The sequence below is a fragment of the Platichthys flesus genome, chromosome 10 (assembly GCF_949316205.1).
Source record: "Platichthys flesus chromosome 10, fPlaFle2.1, whole genome shotgun sequence".
NCBI lineage: Eukaryota > Metazoa > Chordata > Actinopteri > Pleuronectiformes > Pleuronectidae > Platichthys > Platichthys flesus.
The window spans coordinates 19,488,821-19,505,765 of NC_084954.1; the positions used below are offsets into that span (position 1 = coordinate 19,488,821).

The 16,945-nt window shown below is 40.5% G+C and overlaps 1 protein-coding gene across 5 annotated transcripts in view; it reads right to left on the minus strand.

Moving 5' to 3' along the window:
- Positions 1-16,945, minus strand: part of ralgapa1 (Ral GTPase activating protein catalytic subunit alpha 1) — a 72,760-nt gene that overhangs the window by 37,266 nt on the left and 18,549 nt on the right. For all 5 annotated transcript variants that reach the window (XM_062397865.1, XM_062397866.1, XM_062397869.1 and 2 more), the window contains 20 exons: positions 14,054-14,178; positions 13,732-13,966; positions 13,053-13,238; positions 11,934-12,104; positions 11,631-11,824; positions 11,451-11,549; positions 10,914-11,069; positions 10,444-10,572; positions 10,147-10,272; positions 9,249-9,307; positions 8,733-8,841; positions 7,012-7,122; positions 6,743-6,811; positions 6,501-6,638; positions 5,647-5,830; positions 4,628-4,746; positions 4,005-4,124; positions 2,079-2,706; positions 1,770-1,885; positions 353-477 (listed from right to left, as the gene is read on the minus strand). In XM_062397865.1, coding sequence (XP_062253849.1) covers positions 353-477; positions 1,770-1,885; positions 2,079-2,706; positions 4,005-4,124; positions 4,628-4,746; positions 5,647-5,830; positions 6,501-6,638; positions 6,743-6,811; positions 7,012-7,122; positions 8,733-8,841; positions 9,249-9,307; positions 10,147-10,272; positions 10,444-10,572; positions 10,914-11,069; positions 11,451-11,549; positions 11,631-11,824; positions 11,934-12,104; positions 13,053-13,238; positions 13,732-13,966; positions 14,054-14,178 — 3,199 coding nt within the window. The remainder of the gene's footprint in view (positions 1-352; positions 478-1,769; positions 1,886-2,078; positions 2,707-4,004; positions 4,125-4,627; positions 4,747-5,646; positions 5,831-6,500; positions 6,639-6,742; positions 6,812-7,011; positions 7,123-8,732; positions 8,842-9,248; positions 9,308-10,146; positions 10,273-10,443; positions 10,573-10,913; positions 11,070-11,450; positions 11,550-11,630; positions 11,825-11,933; positions 12,105-13,052; positions 13,239-13,731; positions 13,967-14,053; positions 14,179-16,945) is intronic.

A 16,945-nucleotide genomic window follows, 5' to 3' on the forward strand; every position in this document is an offset into this window, starting at 1 on the left:
ACCATCGAAACTAAATGACTTACCCTAATTGTAACCCTAAAGCCAAATCTTAACGCCCAAACAGTCCATTAAAGGGGGTCACAAAGTAAGGACCGGCTAAAACCAAACTGGTCCTCACAAAGACAGCTGTAGAAGAGCACACGCAAGCACGCATCCTTAAATGTCAAAAATGCAAAATCTATGTAAATCCCTTTAAGATCAACTTTTGTTGTTTATTAAAAAAGGTATTTCTTACATAACAAATGAAAGCAAAATTAAAATGTTATGACAAGTTGTCCCCCGACAATTAAACCCCATTGTATATTGCTATTGATTTAAATTTGGGCACTTGTGTGTCTGTGTCTGGTCTCACCTCTTCTCCCAGGAGTTGAGTCCCAGAATGTTGATGAGTAGTCTGCAGTAGTAGAAGGCTGACTGTGGTGCCTGGGTCTCTGGTTCAGTCTGCTGCAAGGCCTTCATGTTTAACTCCTCACCTCTCTGAAAGATTAAACGTTTTAGTTTAATCCGATAAAAAATTTGGACAGAAAAAAATAATGCTAACTGAACAGAAAATGTTATAAAGTGTAAAGGCAAAGAATAAAGACCTGGGTGATTGTTTCACATTAAATGTTGTTAATTAAAATATCACCACTATAGGGTACAATCAGATTAAGGAATCTTAATCTGACTACTCGTACCAACTGGTCAACACAGCAGCTAGCTATCACCCAGTCCAACAGACACAACAGCAGGGAAACTACCAGCTGCAACAAACAGACATTGTGATAAGACATCGTGATACCAGGTAACTTTCTAAGCGAGGCGAGTCATATTTTGAGAAATACAATTTTGTGTGTGTGTGTTTTACCCTCTTGTCAAGTTCTAGGCGCAATATTTGATGTATTACAACTTCATACAGTGCAGCTCTTTGCTCTCATCACAGCAGATATTTTATCTGGTCATTGTAGTAAAATGACATATCTTTTTAGTGCTATGTAAGATAACATTTTCTGTGACAGTGAGCCAGCACAAGCAATACCAGCATCCTGATACTGAAGCAGCTAAATGGAATCCATCATCATTGACTGCTGTTACATGTGCATTAGTATCCTGGTTATTAATGGGTTTTTGAAGTATGCCACTTTTGTGTTCAAGCACGTAAACATCATATCCCGATTTCAGTGTCCTGGTTGTCCTGGTTTATAGGAACACAATTTCACAAGCTAAAAGATTCTGTAACCAGGAATCATGTATATATCTTATCCTAGTTTCTGACCACTGCCGACTACCTGCACAGATGTGGCTCTGAAGTCGGCCGAAGTGGAGGACATGTTTATGATTTGCTGTTGAGGTAGATAAGCCAAATCTGTAACATTGTGTTGGCACTTTAAAATGGGCCGCCTCATTTTTTATGGAGTTACCATACAGGAATCAAAACTGTAACTGGAAACCATGGTAATATTAAACATCAAATAACACACAGTTGTGAGTCACTGGGATACTTGTGTATATCATGTACAGAGGGATATGAATGAGATATCTCAATGCTCCACATAAACACCATATCCCAGGTATGATTAAACCCAGGATAAGCCTCATAACCAGGATTCTAGTAAACTTTCCCTGCTGGAAATGGAAGAAGTCCTCAATATTGTTCACAGCAAGTGGTCTTGAAACCTCATGTACAAGCGGAGACACTATGCACTGATAATATACTTGCTGGTTCTGCATAGAAAACACAATTAACTGGTTTAATGCATTCTACTCATATGAATATGAACACTACACACATGAAAGACGAACTCTCTCTCGGCAGCACTCTGCTTTAGGATGGCATTGATCACATCGTTCTCCTGCTTTTCCGAAACACAAGCTGGAGGAGGGGCGGGGATGTTCAGCGGCATGCCTGTGGGGACCAATCAGAAGACAAAATGAGCAGTTTATCAGATTTGGTGTTTTGTTTTCTTAAGAGCCTCAGGTTGCTGTGTAATGTCATCATGGATGGATGTTCCTCTGTTTTGATAAACCGAATGAGGGAAAACTCAGATTATAATTTTTTTTAAATCTGTGTGTGTGTGTGTGTGTGTGTGTGTGTGTACCTGCTCTCTGTAGACACTCTGGACTTGAGTATCCCAGATACTGAAGCATTTCATCCAGAGCATCATCACCCTCTCTCAGTGAATCCCATGCTGGCACCGCCTCCCGACACACACGTTTAGCCAATGGCGGAGCTAGAAATTGTTCCAAGGCAGTGTCCCCAGGATCCTCCTCCCCCTCCATTCTGTGCTCATTCTCCTCCTCCTCCTGCTCCCCATCTTCCTCATCTCTCCCTTCTTCCTTTTCATCCTCACTTACTTTCCTCTCCTCTCCTTCCTCCTCCCCCTCTGCCTGAAACTCTTGCTGTTCACCTTCCATCGCACTTTCTCCCTCCTCTGCCTCTCTTTCCTCTTGCCCCTCCTCTACGCTGTCTTCTCTCTTAACCTCCATCTTTTTCGGCTGACCTCCCTGTGAGTTGCGTGTCTGATCATTTGCACTGTGAGATGACTGTGGGTGAGTTAAAATTGTATGCGCTGGGCTGGCTGGGGAACACAACGGAGGGCCGTAGAGAACAGCAGAGTCCCAAGAATGTTTTCCCGCTACATCGCGGATGATCACACGAACACAAGCAGGAGCAGAGGACAGACCAGCTGTCATTCCTCCCCCTGGTACACCAGACTCCGACCGGATCTAAGAACCAGAGGAAGTCAAGTAGATTATCTAGTTATTTAAGAAATCACCCCAACACATTACACACAAATTGCCTCAAACCATCTTAAAAACTGTTTCACTCTTTGGTTTTTCCTTTTGAAACTGGTAGATTGTCAATCTGAAACATACTTAATAACTAGAATTACTGCAGTTAGGTTGTATGCCTCTGCCAACCAGTAGTTTCCATGTACATATTTCTACAAATTCTTTTTGCAGATTCATATATGGTCACTGTTACCTTTGACCACTGTAATGTAATCACTTCATCTTTGAGTCAAAGTGAACGTGTGTGCCAAACTTGAAAGAATTCCCTTAAGATGTTCCTGGGATATTACATTCACCAAGCTGTGTGCATTCACAAAGATGTGCTTTGTGAGGTCACAGCGACCTTGACCTTCAACCACCAAAATTGAATCAGTTCATCCTTGAGTCCAAGTTAATATTTGAACCAAAATTGAAGAAACTCTCTCAATGTGTTTTTAAGCTATTGCGTTCACAAATGGACAAAAGGACCTGAAAACGAAATACCTCTCATAAAAAGTATTAAAGATTTAACAGGTCATATTAATGGTAAGTAAGAAAGTAAATGTATCTTTCATTGTACCTAGTATTCCTATGCCCAATCAAAGGATTTCAAAGACTTGAATCCTTAATAAAGTTTGGCTTGGTTGGCTTAGTGCAGGATTAAAAGTAAACATATCAGAAATAGTGGAGCCAGAAAAAAGGGGGCTTAAAATTTAACTCAGACGGATATTTACGTTTGGGACGAATTCAACAGATGAATTTGGAACTGTGGTGAAAGATGTCAACCATGCACGATATACAGAGAAAATTGACAATAACTTTGAAGAGCAGCACAGCTCATGTGCAAGAGAGCGGCTGAAACACACTGCTCCTACAGGCAGTGTGGCAGCTCTTACTTGATAACATGTTTGCCGAGAGGAAAGCAAGACGCTACGCGACACACATACGCAAATGAGGCAGCCAGAGTGTCCTGGGCATTTTCATATTTTAGTGTTGGTTTCTAGAAAAGTTACCGCTACATTCTGTAGTAATAATAATATTAATAATATTAATTACTGGGTTATTGAAACAGAAAATATTTTTTATAATGAATTGTTATGTAAGCATTAAGAATCAAGTATAGGAATCATTTTTACTTTCACCGGGTGCCTTTTAGGTTTGAGCTGAGGTATGTCTTGCAGACAAAAAGTTGTACAAACTTGAAAAAAATAGCTCGACATTTTCTCAGGGCAACTTTCTTCGGTTGAGTTTACCTGAAGCACAGAGAGCAGTGTGGACCCATTCAGAACCAGGAACTGCAGGTTTGGTGAATGGAAAAGTTCTGGTCCCAGATCAGCACTCTCACAGAATGGGTTGTCTTGGTTTTCACACACCTAAGAAAAAATAGCCCACAATATAGGTCCAGTAAAATGCAAAGGTTTGATGTACTGGTTTTTGGGTATTTATAAACCTCAGTCAAGTAAATATCTCGATATACAAAGCCCTTTTACACCAAATGAGGCATTGCACAATGCACAGGATAAGTAACCAGTAGTGGCTGGTAGGGTGGATCACATTGATTAAATGTAATTGTGTTAGGTCTCACCCTTACTTTGAGATAATTGGACGTATTATTTTAGAATATAGGACAAGATGGTGAATGTCCCTGGTGTCCCCTTTTATGTAACGTATGTTGTGATTGGGCGCTATAAAAATAAAATCTAATTGAATTAAAGCTGTATGTGTTTGTATTCTGTGTTTTTTGGCAAAATGACAAATTCTCTCATGTCTTCTTCCTCCTCTATTCCCAACATGACCCGTCCACTAATGTCGTCAGGGATTGCTCTTACAAACCTTCTACTTTTTAGGTTCAAACTCAATTTATTGTCAAAAGTACCTGACTGGACAGTGTAGCCGGCCCTCCAGACATGGGATAATGCCCGAGGTGGTTAACCAGATGGGTGATAACTGTTCTAGCTGCGATGGAAACCAGGCCCTGCTGAATACGGCTACGAACTGCAGAGAGAACAGGAAAGAGGACATATAGTATGACAAGGATACAGTCGTGAAAAATACTTTCCAGCTTCTAGATAAGAAAAGTTTACAGTCCATTCCTATGTTTTCAGATTTTTAGGCTTTTTAGGTTAAGGCTAAAAGTTGTAATTCGTTCTAAGACTTGATAGTTCGACTCTAAGTAGTAACAAAAACTTCAGAATTTAACCTAAACACCATGGAAAGGTACAAACACACAATCAGCTTGTACATAGTCTGCCCCATGCTGAGAAGAAGCCAATGCCATCACACACTGTGCTGCCAGCAGATGCTGGCTAATCAACATCATTACACACACACACTGTGACACACACACACTTCCCAATAGCTCCTTATTGACAAGCCAATGTGTACAGATATGTATATGTATTGACCAGACACTTTCAATGACTCTTAAACCTCAGGAGACCTCAAAAGGAGAAAAGAAAAGACAAAGGAATGACAAGAACATAAAAGGAGAAAAAAAAAAGGAGAAGGGACAAGATGAAAGGAGACAAGAGGAGAAGATGAGAGAAAAGAAGAGAAGCATGGTCTATGACTGGGCTCCAGTCATTAGACACCGTGTCCTGGTCAACCACAGCAGGGGACAATACACAGTCTCACACGGATGAAGACTGTTGCGCTTGCATACATATACCCCTACCGTCTTATATCTTCAGTGATTGGCAGTGGCTGGTGGACAACCCTGGTCATTTTGTCCAGAGTTTTTGTGTCAGCGTGTGTGTGCATGCTGATATGGACTTGTATAAGCAGCAAATGAATGAATAACAAATGTATATATTTACATGCTTGCTTCTTGGAAATAAGTGATGAATACCAAATGATGGTCACAGCAGGTTCTTAGTTTTGTGTCATATAAATTACCTTCAGTGACAGGCTGTAGTTTGCTGGATCGCTCTGAGTCCGGGCTATGCAGCGGCTCTGGTTCTCTGAGACTCTCTAGCGGCAGGAACGGGTCGTAGTCTGCACTCAACAGGTCTGACAGCTGCAGTGGGTAATACTTAGGACTGTTGAAGGACTGTGCTCCGTACACACAACCGTGCAATACCTAGATACAGATTTAAGTAAAGGTGTTACTGGTTGCTGATGTAGGGCGCTTTCACACCTGCCGTGTTTAGTCTGTACCCCCTGACGAACCATTGATGAGTTCACTTGCAATGTGACAACATTTAAAGAAGAAAAAGAAGCAGAGGCGGCGTTCAGGATGACGTTGTAATGTTCAACAGACAAGGATGTCGCACTTTCAAACTAGTTTCGAGCACTGTGCCTGAAATTGATGATGCTGCTAGTAATACCATTATGATATCACGTTGGCAATGACATTAACAAAAATACCATTTCAATAATATTCTCGGTTAAAACGGAAAGACTACTAATTGGCAACACGCTGATGTCAGATGTGCGCCAATCTTTAAACCAATCAATGTCAAGTATAGGAAGCCAACATAGGTGATGGCAACAGGGTGTACATCTGTCATACAAAAATATTTAGTCTGCTCCCTAAATCTTAACATAAAACCAAAATTATCTGGATCAAATGTAACTAACGTAACACGAACCATAGTCCGGACTTTCAATTGTGAAAAAAACCTTTGACTTGAATGCATTTTGCCTCATTTTCTGTTTGAACTGTATTTAGTTAAGTTCAGACAACAATGCATGAACATTATTAGTGATATTAGCGCTAGGAGCCATGTTACCTACACACACTCACACACCTTATAAATACAGCTGAGCAGAGTCTTGACGGGCTGGTCCCTTTCCGGAGGACTTCGAGTTTGAACGGGCTGAAGGAGAATCTTTGGAGACAGAGCCATCACCCAGTCCAACAGACACAACAGCAGGGAAACTACCAGCTGCAACAAACAGACATTGTGATAAGACATTGTGATACCAGGTAACTTTCTAAGCGAGGCGAGTCATATTTTGAGAAATACAATTTTGTGTGTGTGTGTTTTACCCTCTTGTCAAGTTCATGAGGAGAAGTCTCAGTTGTAGGCAGCAAGTACGTGATGGTTGCAATCAAAATCTGAGAGAAATTGAATCAAGTTTGATAAAAATGTCACAACTGCTACAACAATATGGTGTATTTAAACATATTCCTGATTTTCTAATGTCTCAGCTTTACAAAGAATGTCTTAATTCATCAAGAAGTGTGTACATTCTGAGGGTAACTTAAATCAAGTATTTAGAAATATTCCATTATTTGTTCAGTTGTTGATGTCTCACCTCTATGATCTTCTTTGGAGTGTCAGGGGGGAATTTCTGAAGATGATCCACGTAACTGATCAGAAGGTGAAGGATGTCCGACGCCACCAGTGCTACATTCTTGTTGGGGTACTGGGAGATAAAACACACATAATTCAGGTAAATTCAGTATCTTTGGATAATTTCATATTTATATGTGGTGAAAGCATGTCGTTTTTTAAGCACAGGATATATGTATGTTTAAATGTCGGCAAACCCCGATAACTAGTAGTTTGCCTTTCTGTTTTTGTTCTAGAGTGAGTCCTGTTCGACATCACAAACTCTCGCATCGATGTCTTGTTTGGCTTTATTGATGACTTTTTTTTGCCATTTCTAATATGCTACAGAACAGTGTACACATTACCTTGGATGCTTTATCATTACTTTTTAAATTATCAATTGTAGTGTGTCTAATAGTTCCTTTCTTTCCTTGATTTGTTTTTCATCTACTACTGTAAAAAGTGTTTGTTGTGTTAGGAAATGTACATATTAGCATTAAGGATCAGCCTCTACAAAACGAATGCTTCCAGATGAAAGGGAAGGAGGACAAGGAGGACAACAGAAAGAACTGGCTCTGCATTAAAATGTGATAATCCCTCCATCTTTCTGCATGTGTCTGTAATCGAGTGTGCATGCCACAGCGCCCATGGCTGATGCTAGTGGTGGCTGGTTTGAAGGCAACAGATTCAAAAGTGGACAAGATGTGTTTGTGTGTATACCGTACCGTGTATGTGTGTGTGTGTGTGTGACACAGCTTAAAGCATTCCCACTGGATTAGTCTCCTATCTGAAGGAGGACCAAACATATTGACAGTCCAGGGTTTGCTCCCAGGAGTGAGTGAATGTAAGTGTGTGTGTGTTTGTGTGTGAGTGTGTGTGTGTCTTAGCAGGCCATTGGCTGCCGATACACAAGCTGGGGATTCCAAGGTGGAAAAGGTATGCATGTTTGTTTGTGTCCGTCTAGAGCCACTTGGACATGGATGAGACAGTAAATGTTGGACAGTATCATTCTGATCCACAGGCCTCCCAGTCTATTGGCCTGAAACAGACAATACCAACTGAGGCAATTTTACCAACACTAACAATCATCTCCAGCAATGTTTTCCATCTTACTTTGGCTGCTCGCTGCCCGCCATGTTAAACACATCAACAACCTTACTGTCCAGTATTCATTTGGTTTGTTGTTGCAATCAGATTTACCATCGGTATGGTTTTAACCCGTAATGTCACCACTCAATTCAGTTTTAATCCTTGTGACTGTGCTTTCCAATTAAAGGCAAAAAAAAAACAGATCTTTAATTAACCCTGCAGATCTGGTTTTACCAAATCATTTGCAGGGGTAATACAGAGCTGACTAGGATTTTGAATGTAGATTAAGATCTAAACTTGCTTTATATCTTGGATGAATTGCCCAATGAATGATGCTAATGTTTTTAAATTATACAAAGCCGAATTATGCATTCAGCCAGAGGAACAGATGTTCCGACACTGTGTTGTGCAGATCAGTGTGAAAACAGCCTGTATGATTCAGAGTCATTGCTTTGGTCTTATTTCACTGGATCACAGTCATGGACAGAGACAGTACCATGGTTGGTAGGGGGGGATAAACAACTGTTAGTTTGTGTTTGGAGCTCAGCTGGGCTTTAGAGGCTGGGTGTGATATGTAACCACAGCTTTTTAAAGAAGTACAGTGTTGTGACAGACCTTCAGAGTGACACAGAGGACGTTGAGAGCATCTTTAATCTGTGGATGTTGAGTCCCGTGAGCCAGCTCTTCACAAAGCCAGACACCCAGACTGCACAGAGCCACACACCTGACAAGACAAACAGAGTGAGAGCAACCAGTTAACACATGCTGCTGCTATACACATTGTAACAGTTTTTACAAAGTCTGTAAGTTTAGCCATTTTGGACATCATGTAAACACTGCTTGGGTAGTAAATATATGCTGAAAGACACAATGAATAACTGCGCCGTGGTCGTATGCCTTCGCCGACCAGTACAGTTTCAGTCTACATACCTTTTTTCCCAGACTAATATAAGGTCATTGTGAACTTTGACTTTTAACCACTGAATTCTATTCAATTAATATTTGAGACCAACTACTATTACAAAAGTGAAATTATGTAAACTATAATTTTAATTTTATTGTTATTAAAAAGAGGTTTTCTCACACCCACCCACCCACGCACCCTCACGTCCACACACCCACACACTTTACCTAGCAGGAGCAGAAGGTTCGTCCCTGGCAGACGTCAGAATGGTTTTGATAATGTGCTCCTAAAAAACAAGAATACACAAAACATACGACTGGTTACATGTGTCTATATATATCTGCATGTTATTCGTTCCTCCAGGTATAATGAAAAGACTCACTGTGTGCTTTAACACAAAATGTTTTTCAGGTAATAAGAAAAACGATTCTTGAGGTCAGATGAAATGTTAATATACATAATGCACACATGCCACACTAAATGTGGAGATGTAATCGCTGTACAGGTGTGTCTCCACACCCCCCCAGACACATTCACATTCTCATCTAGTCTCATCCGTCCAGTCAGCGCTAATAACCGCTTAGTGATTCAAAACAAGTTGATGCTTTGTAAAAAAAAACAGTGGGCAGGCCTCAGGTGCTGCCGTGCATGGCATTAACTGTTTACAAAGCAACAACAACAATAATAACAACATTACCCTCATAGCTCTGGACTGTAACAAGAATGACTGATGAGAAATTAACTTATTAGTTTGCCTCTGAGACCCCCCATGGACACTCAGCAGATATGTGTGACAAGGTTTGGACTTTCCTGGATTTTACACAAAGTAGTTAAGTGCCTGAGCCTGTGTTTTTGGTGGTAAACTGACATGTTTGGATTTACTGCAGGAGAAGCTCCTGCTTATCGGCACAATCTTTTTAACATTAACATGGACATTAAAGTCAGTCTGTGATTATTTTGAGGAAGGATGAACAAATTTAACTGGGAGCTAATTAGATACGTTCTATTTAGAAAGATGATACCTTGTCCCAGATCAAACTAACTTGTCTTCTTAGAATGTCAAAAACATATGGGTAATCTTAAGCCTACTAACTACCCGTCTGAGTTACTACTTCCTCCACTGACCTTGACATCAGGGAACTTGGTAAGAACCACATCAGCTGTGGTGGGATGGAGGGCTGGAAGCTCCCCATAAAAGTTGGGAAAACACACAAGAGATCCAAGGAGGATCTGAGCCTCTACTCTTGGAGCCTGGAGAGGAGGAAGAAGGGAGGGCAAAAAGAAAAGAGGAGAAGAAGATAGAAAAGCTAATTAAACAAGATAAAGGGAGAAACACGTCATCATGGGTACAGGTGTGCAACCCTTAGTTTGGACTTAATGAAATAAATTAAAATTGAACAATTGTGCGACTTTGTGTCTTACATTGAGTGAGGAGCAGGCTGTAACTCTAGAAGCTGCAATGATGAAGTCCAGAATCAGCATGGTGGCTCCTGGCAGACCGATACTGAAGAACCTGGGACTGCAGTGCTTGATAATGGTGTTCACAATATCCTGGAAAATAAAGTATTTTAACTACACACTCTTATAATTATAGCAACCAAATCTTAAGTACACATCATCAGGGAGGGTTAAGAACGAAGGATGTCGCACTTTGTTAAGCCCTATGATACAAGCTAGTTACACAATTTTTAAATAAAAAAAATGTTTTGTATTCCATACATTGTTGTTCCTTGTCAAATCCTTGTGCCGACATTACCCAGAATGCCCCGCCCCCCCCCACTGGCTTGAATGACATCACATGTCAGTACAAGAATGATTAATGCTAGTTGATGTATTGTTTTTCATGGTAAAGTAAACCAGCTTCAGGATGATAACTTTAACCATAATCCTACCTGGTCTTGGTGCAGCAGCCCTTGGTGCATGATGTTGTAAAAGTGTGTAAGAAAGTCTGTGTTCGGGGAAACATCTTGTCGTCTCTTCATGATCCTGCAGATCAGCTTATAGGCGTGAAGCTTCCCCTGCTTGTAACGCTCTGTCAGCATGGTGGCCTATGGGAAAAAGACACACACACACACACACACACACACACACACACACACACACACACACACACACACACACACACACACACACACACACACACACACACACACACACACACACACACACACACACACACACACACACACACACACACACACACACACACACACACACACACACTCTCACACACACACACACACACACACACACACACACACACACAAATTTAGACATTAATAGACAAAACATACATGTGCAAGGAAGTTAAGGTTTGCACTGAATTGTTAAATTCATTGTTAAATTTCTATCAAGGTAACTAAATGAAAATAGGACAACACAATCTTACTGTAATGGATAACAGAGGGCCTATAGGGATTAGTCAGTACCTTAAAGAGCCATGGGGTGAGAATTCTCAGAGGAGGGATCAGACCAGGAGGAGGTGGAGATGATTGGTTGTCCAGAGAAATGCCCAAATTGTCTCTTATCTGTAAAGAGAAATGTCTATTTTAACCACAACAATTTTTACTGTGAGTGTTAAGTTCTGGTTGTGTATTGTCAGAGGTTACCTTGGCCAAGTTTTGCCACAGTTCACAAAGGTAGTCAAAGACCTGAGCATGAATCTCTGGGTCTTTGATGCTATTGACGTCCCCCAGGATACCGAGCATCCTCCGCCACATTACTGTGGCGACATCTTCGTGCCAACCAGTCAAAGAACCACCCGCCATCACACTGCAGTCCTCACTGGGAAACTCACTGGTTTCTAAAATCAATCGATGAAACAGTTAGTGACTCTTTCTCTCATTCACAGCTGTATTTTTAGCAGAAAGAAATGTATAGAAATAACTTATGTTTGGGTGTGTGTGCGTTACCCAGGTCATCAGGGGTCTTAAGGACAGAATTTTGGAGCTTCTGGTCCAGCTGCAGGTGTGTGTGAGAGTGGGAGTGTGTGTGATCAGCATGCTCTGCTGTCAACGTAGCGGGGGAGGGCGTCTGGGACCGAGAGCCTCCAAGAGAATGCATTGGAGAGGCACTCTCAGAACCTAAATAACACGGCAGACACATGAAAAGTAGAAAAGAAGGATGAACGTGAGAAAGAACCAGAGAACAACAGCCTGTTTCATGAAGTAGTTTTAATGAAAACCCTGGGTTTGGGTTTTGGGGACTGAGGTACTGTGTGAACCTAAAGTGCTCAATGGCAGGTTTTCTTCAACCATCTGAGTCTCCATCAGGTTACAGCTGAGTAAATTTAATATCGCAAATTGTATGGCAGCACTTGAGCATCTATCTATTAAATAAATGAAACTCTGCTACATAATGTAATCTGGTAGACTAGGCTCAATATCATTGAGTGACTAAAGAAGGTAAAATTTTCCATCTCAAAGTTCATCAACTCAAGAGTTCAGAGGTAAAGGGAAAGTTCACCGAAAAATGAAAACTCATTATCTACTTACCACTACGCACTACTTTTGTTTCTCTGAGATGGTTTTACAAGTGAGTAATTTACAGAAGTGGTTTCAGCTCTACAGGCTTGAATTCAATATAGAGGAATTGAGCTAATACATGTAGCTCATGTACAGTGTTCATAGAAGTTTAAAGAAATGTATAACAGTGCATACAAACATTTAAGTGTTGTGAATAACTATTTATAAATGTTCATGTTATTATAATCAAGCAGCTAGCATATTTATTTTTAGTAGGGAGGAAGGTCTCCTCAATTTCATTGACATATAAATTAAATAGTCACTTAAAACTGCATGCTTATTGTGTGAAAAGCCCAAACCAAAAGTTGTATTTATTGAGCTCATGCTGAATCCTGCCTGCCTTCTGAGAATCACTGGTTGATTACAATTATATAATATAAGTCAAAATAAGTGGCCATATACGATAAATGATGTAAAAATTCTAATGTGAAGGTGCAAATCTGTGCATATATAACAAAGCAACAAAAATACAGTTGGAGGAGTCTGCATGTTACACATTGGACATACCAGTAACAGTGACAGTATGGCTGAGGCTGCTGGTCTCTGAGTCAATGTGAAGCGTTGTCAAACTGGCTACTTCATGTTCTTCGCTGGCTGCACCCCCGCCCAGACTGTCCTGGTCCAGTGAGCTGCCCCGACCTCCACCCCCAGTTCCAACTCCTCCTCCACAAGATTCTGAGCTGAAAGTAAAATCTTTAGGAAAGACATTGAATTAGTGGGAAGGTAAAGTTTCATTGACCTGCTAAAGTTACTCAGCTGTCACACTAACCATTGAGGCAGTGTATTGCCACGCAGATTGTGGGACAGCAATCTTAGAAATTATCAATAGTTTCAGGACTGATGTGGTAAAGATCACTTCTAATGGTTTACACATCAAGAAAATCTGATTTACAAAGGGCCTCATTTTTTAAGAAAGAACAGAAACATAATTGATACTTTTCAACTGTGAATTGAAAAGGGATGTGTTTTGCTTCAATAGCCTTGATTCAACTTAACTGATATATACATATTTTTTACTATTAACAGTGTCTGCTTTTCTTTTAATGTATCATCTATTTTATATCCTATGAAAGATAAATATTCTATACAATTTGTAAAACAAGACAAAAATCAACAGAAAACTTTTGGCAAACTGATAATGGTAATAAATAAAAATTTTAACCAGAATTATTTCTTTGTTCCTTACTATCAAACTTGCAAGCTGAGTACTGAAAGGCATTGAAGGAGTCTGACTGGCTGTCCGAGCTGATTACATCAGAACCGCTGGCACTTGCAGGTGACGTCCACTCAGAGGGAACACCCGGATCATCAATGGGCCGATGATCATCCGAGGGTCGTGATCCGGGACTCTGACCAGCCTCTAGGAGCTCAGGCAGGTCCCTGGGGACCTCCAAACTTCCTGGGCTGCTGCCACGGCGGCCCTGTGTGTCAAATAGGGTCAGTTGTATTTAGTTTCTAGGATTTGTTTCAATCAAACTTCCATCTGTGTCTAAGTGTGTTGCACTGACTGCTGTCCCTTTGCTCCTCAGTCTCTCCTGGATGAACTCGTCCATGAGGTCAGGGAAATTTGGGTTGCTGCTTCCAACATCACTTGAGACAGGGCGGGCTTTCTGGACCACCTCCTCTTTATTGGCTAAACACACACACACACACACACACAGAGACCAAGACATTACAGCAGATTGATTATGATAGCCCAAAACAGAAGTACACCCTCGCGTCTCACCAACGCCTAAACACACATACAAAGACAAGAATGACGGTAATATGTTGACACACATATAGGCAAGATGAGGACAAATACAGAGGGACAGAATGTGATAACACACATGATAGAGACAGTTACAGGTTCATGTCCATGAAACATAATTTTGTAAACTGGTATGACTTGCTAATAAATTCTACCTAAGTTTGTAATTATTTTATTTAGGGATATAGTGACATTTGTAATAGGTCAGAAAGTAATATTCCAACACCCCCCGTGTAGCATTAGCAGGATTGAATTATTGTTATTATTACTGCTGCTGATGTTTGGTAAGATAATATTTTAAAATGTCACATTATCCACAACAAACTAGAAACAAATTAATAGATGAGGAGTTTCTCTGGATTGTAAGAGCATTCCTGCTGTGTTTGCACTGTCGGCCTTGAGGTTATTGAAAGACTGATGTTAAAAAAAAGCCACAAGACAGCAGGCACATTGACAGCCACCAGAAAAGCAAGGCAGGAGTTAATTCACACGATCATGCACGTAGAGCAAGAGAGAATATCACCTTGTTAGGTAAGAACAAGCTGCAGGTTTGTTACTACGAGTTATGTTGCTGTTAGCTTGAAGGCAGTGAAATTTCTCACAGGATTAACAAACTAATCTTTAATTCCCAAGCCTGTGGCTGATGGAGTTGACATAGCCTGGTTCAATATAATACTTAATAAAGCATTATCAATAAAGCTTAGTTATTTCCTTCAGTAAGAATACGGATTCTACTGCCTTTTTAGCAAATGGAAAAGTCCCCTTGCTGCACATTTTTCCTTGAAGATTTTGGATTTAAACACTTACCACACAACAAGACAGGCTGCGTGCAAACTGCACTGCCCTGCAGGTGCAGTGTTTCATCAGTTTGTGTCCTGATTGTATGTGCAACAAAGCCCCTGAAGGTCAGAGCAAAGACGGCTTTCCATCATTTAAGTTTAAACTGCTAATTAGAGGATCAGCATCTTGCTGCAGTGATCACAAGATATAAATTAAGTTAGGAGCAAACACAGTTAACAACTTACAGCAGCAAAGCCTAAACGCCAATCATGCTCAGGTTAACTTAGCTGAATTGTCTACTGATGATCTGAATTCCCCACGGGATTAATAAAGTATCCATCTATCTATCTACTGCATTTCTTCCTTACATTTCTGCATGTTGACACATATAATTAGGTTGTTACACAGTTAGCTCTTGTGGCCCAGATGTTAAATACCATGAATGTAGCTGTGACTGCTGGTAGACTATTTTCCTGTCATGATTATTTGCCATGTCATCACCAACAGCAACAGGAATGAGACATCTGTATAGTGGGGTATAGTACCATATGCTGAGGCAAAAAATCAGATCCTAATGAGTTACTGTTAAGCAGCTACTAGGCTTATTACACTTTTGTAGGAAAAAAAGTATTATATATACTTATTGACGTCTCGGCATGTAGGTATAATGCATTTCAAACTGGGACTACAGCTTGAAAGTTGTAGTGCTATGGTTAAGTACAAGGTAGCATAGTCGACATGATGAACTGTGATGTTAGCTGACACTACACTTATAGTCACTACACATTTCACACAGTCTTTATCCTCCATCACAGCTTCATAGGCTTTTCTTTGGAGATCTGTTTAGTAACATATGCGCGTACTGGATATGATATTTTGCTTTCAGCCTGTGCAGTTGGACGATGACTGCTCAAAACTCCTTTAATATTTCCCAGCAATGATCTAGCTAAAAACAATCAAGAGACAAAAATTTAACAAACACTTACAGAAACCCTGCAGTGGACTACGCTACAGTTCTGACAGCACTGTACAGCAGAGCAGATAAGAGAACTCTTCATTCTAAAACCTACAGAAGGCTGAAGTCTTGTGAAAGATCAAGTGAGTAATGTCAGCTGAGCACAGCTTTGGGTGGAGACCCCCATAATTCAAAACAAACGGACATCATGAAGATGCAGATACACAATATCTGGCCCAAAAGCCAAACACAAACACAAACGACTGGTGGCCACCGTTTGGCACAAGCTGGGAAGTAAGTAAGTAATAAAATATCAAATGTGGATGCAAAAAACTGACTTCCACATAGAGACAGATTCAGCTGATCTGATGCTCACTGTGCTTATATCAAAACAAAATTATTTCACCCCAGTTCTGCTGCTTCCCAGCCAAATATTTAGAATGAATAGAAAGAGGTTATTTTAACTACTGAATCTAACGTTCTTATTCTGTGGTAGTGTACATGGCAAATAACCATTATAAGCCGTTCTTATTCATTCAAATAAATGTGTTATTATAAAGAATTTCACATATGGTCTTATGCTGCATTCTAGTGGTCTGATGATGAACTACAACAATATCTTTGCGTTTTCTCATCTAAAATAATACTCTACAATAATAATACATTTATAAAGTCAACTATCATATCTACACATTTATTCTAAATGTCACAAGGCAAAGACTCTCAAGATGTAAAATGCCATAAACCATTTGGGGGGTTTCTGCAGGATATTATGTTTAACCATGTCTTTTTTTATAGGCGCACTCCCTTCTGTACAGCTGAAGAGGGGCTAGAGTCCGGGGAGGAGGCGATCGAGGTACGAGGAGGCGGCATGCAAAATTGAGAAGAGGGAGGTGGAGAAGGGGAGAAATGGGC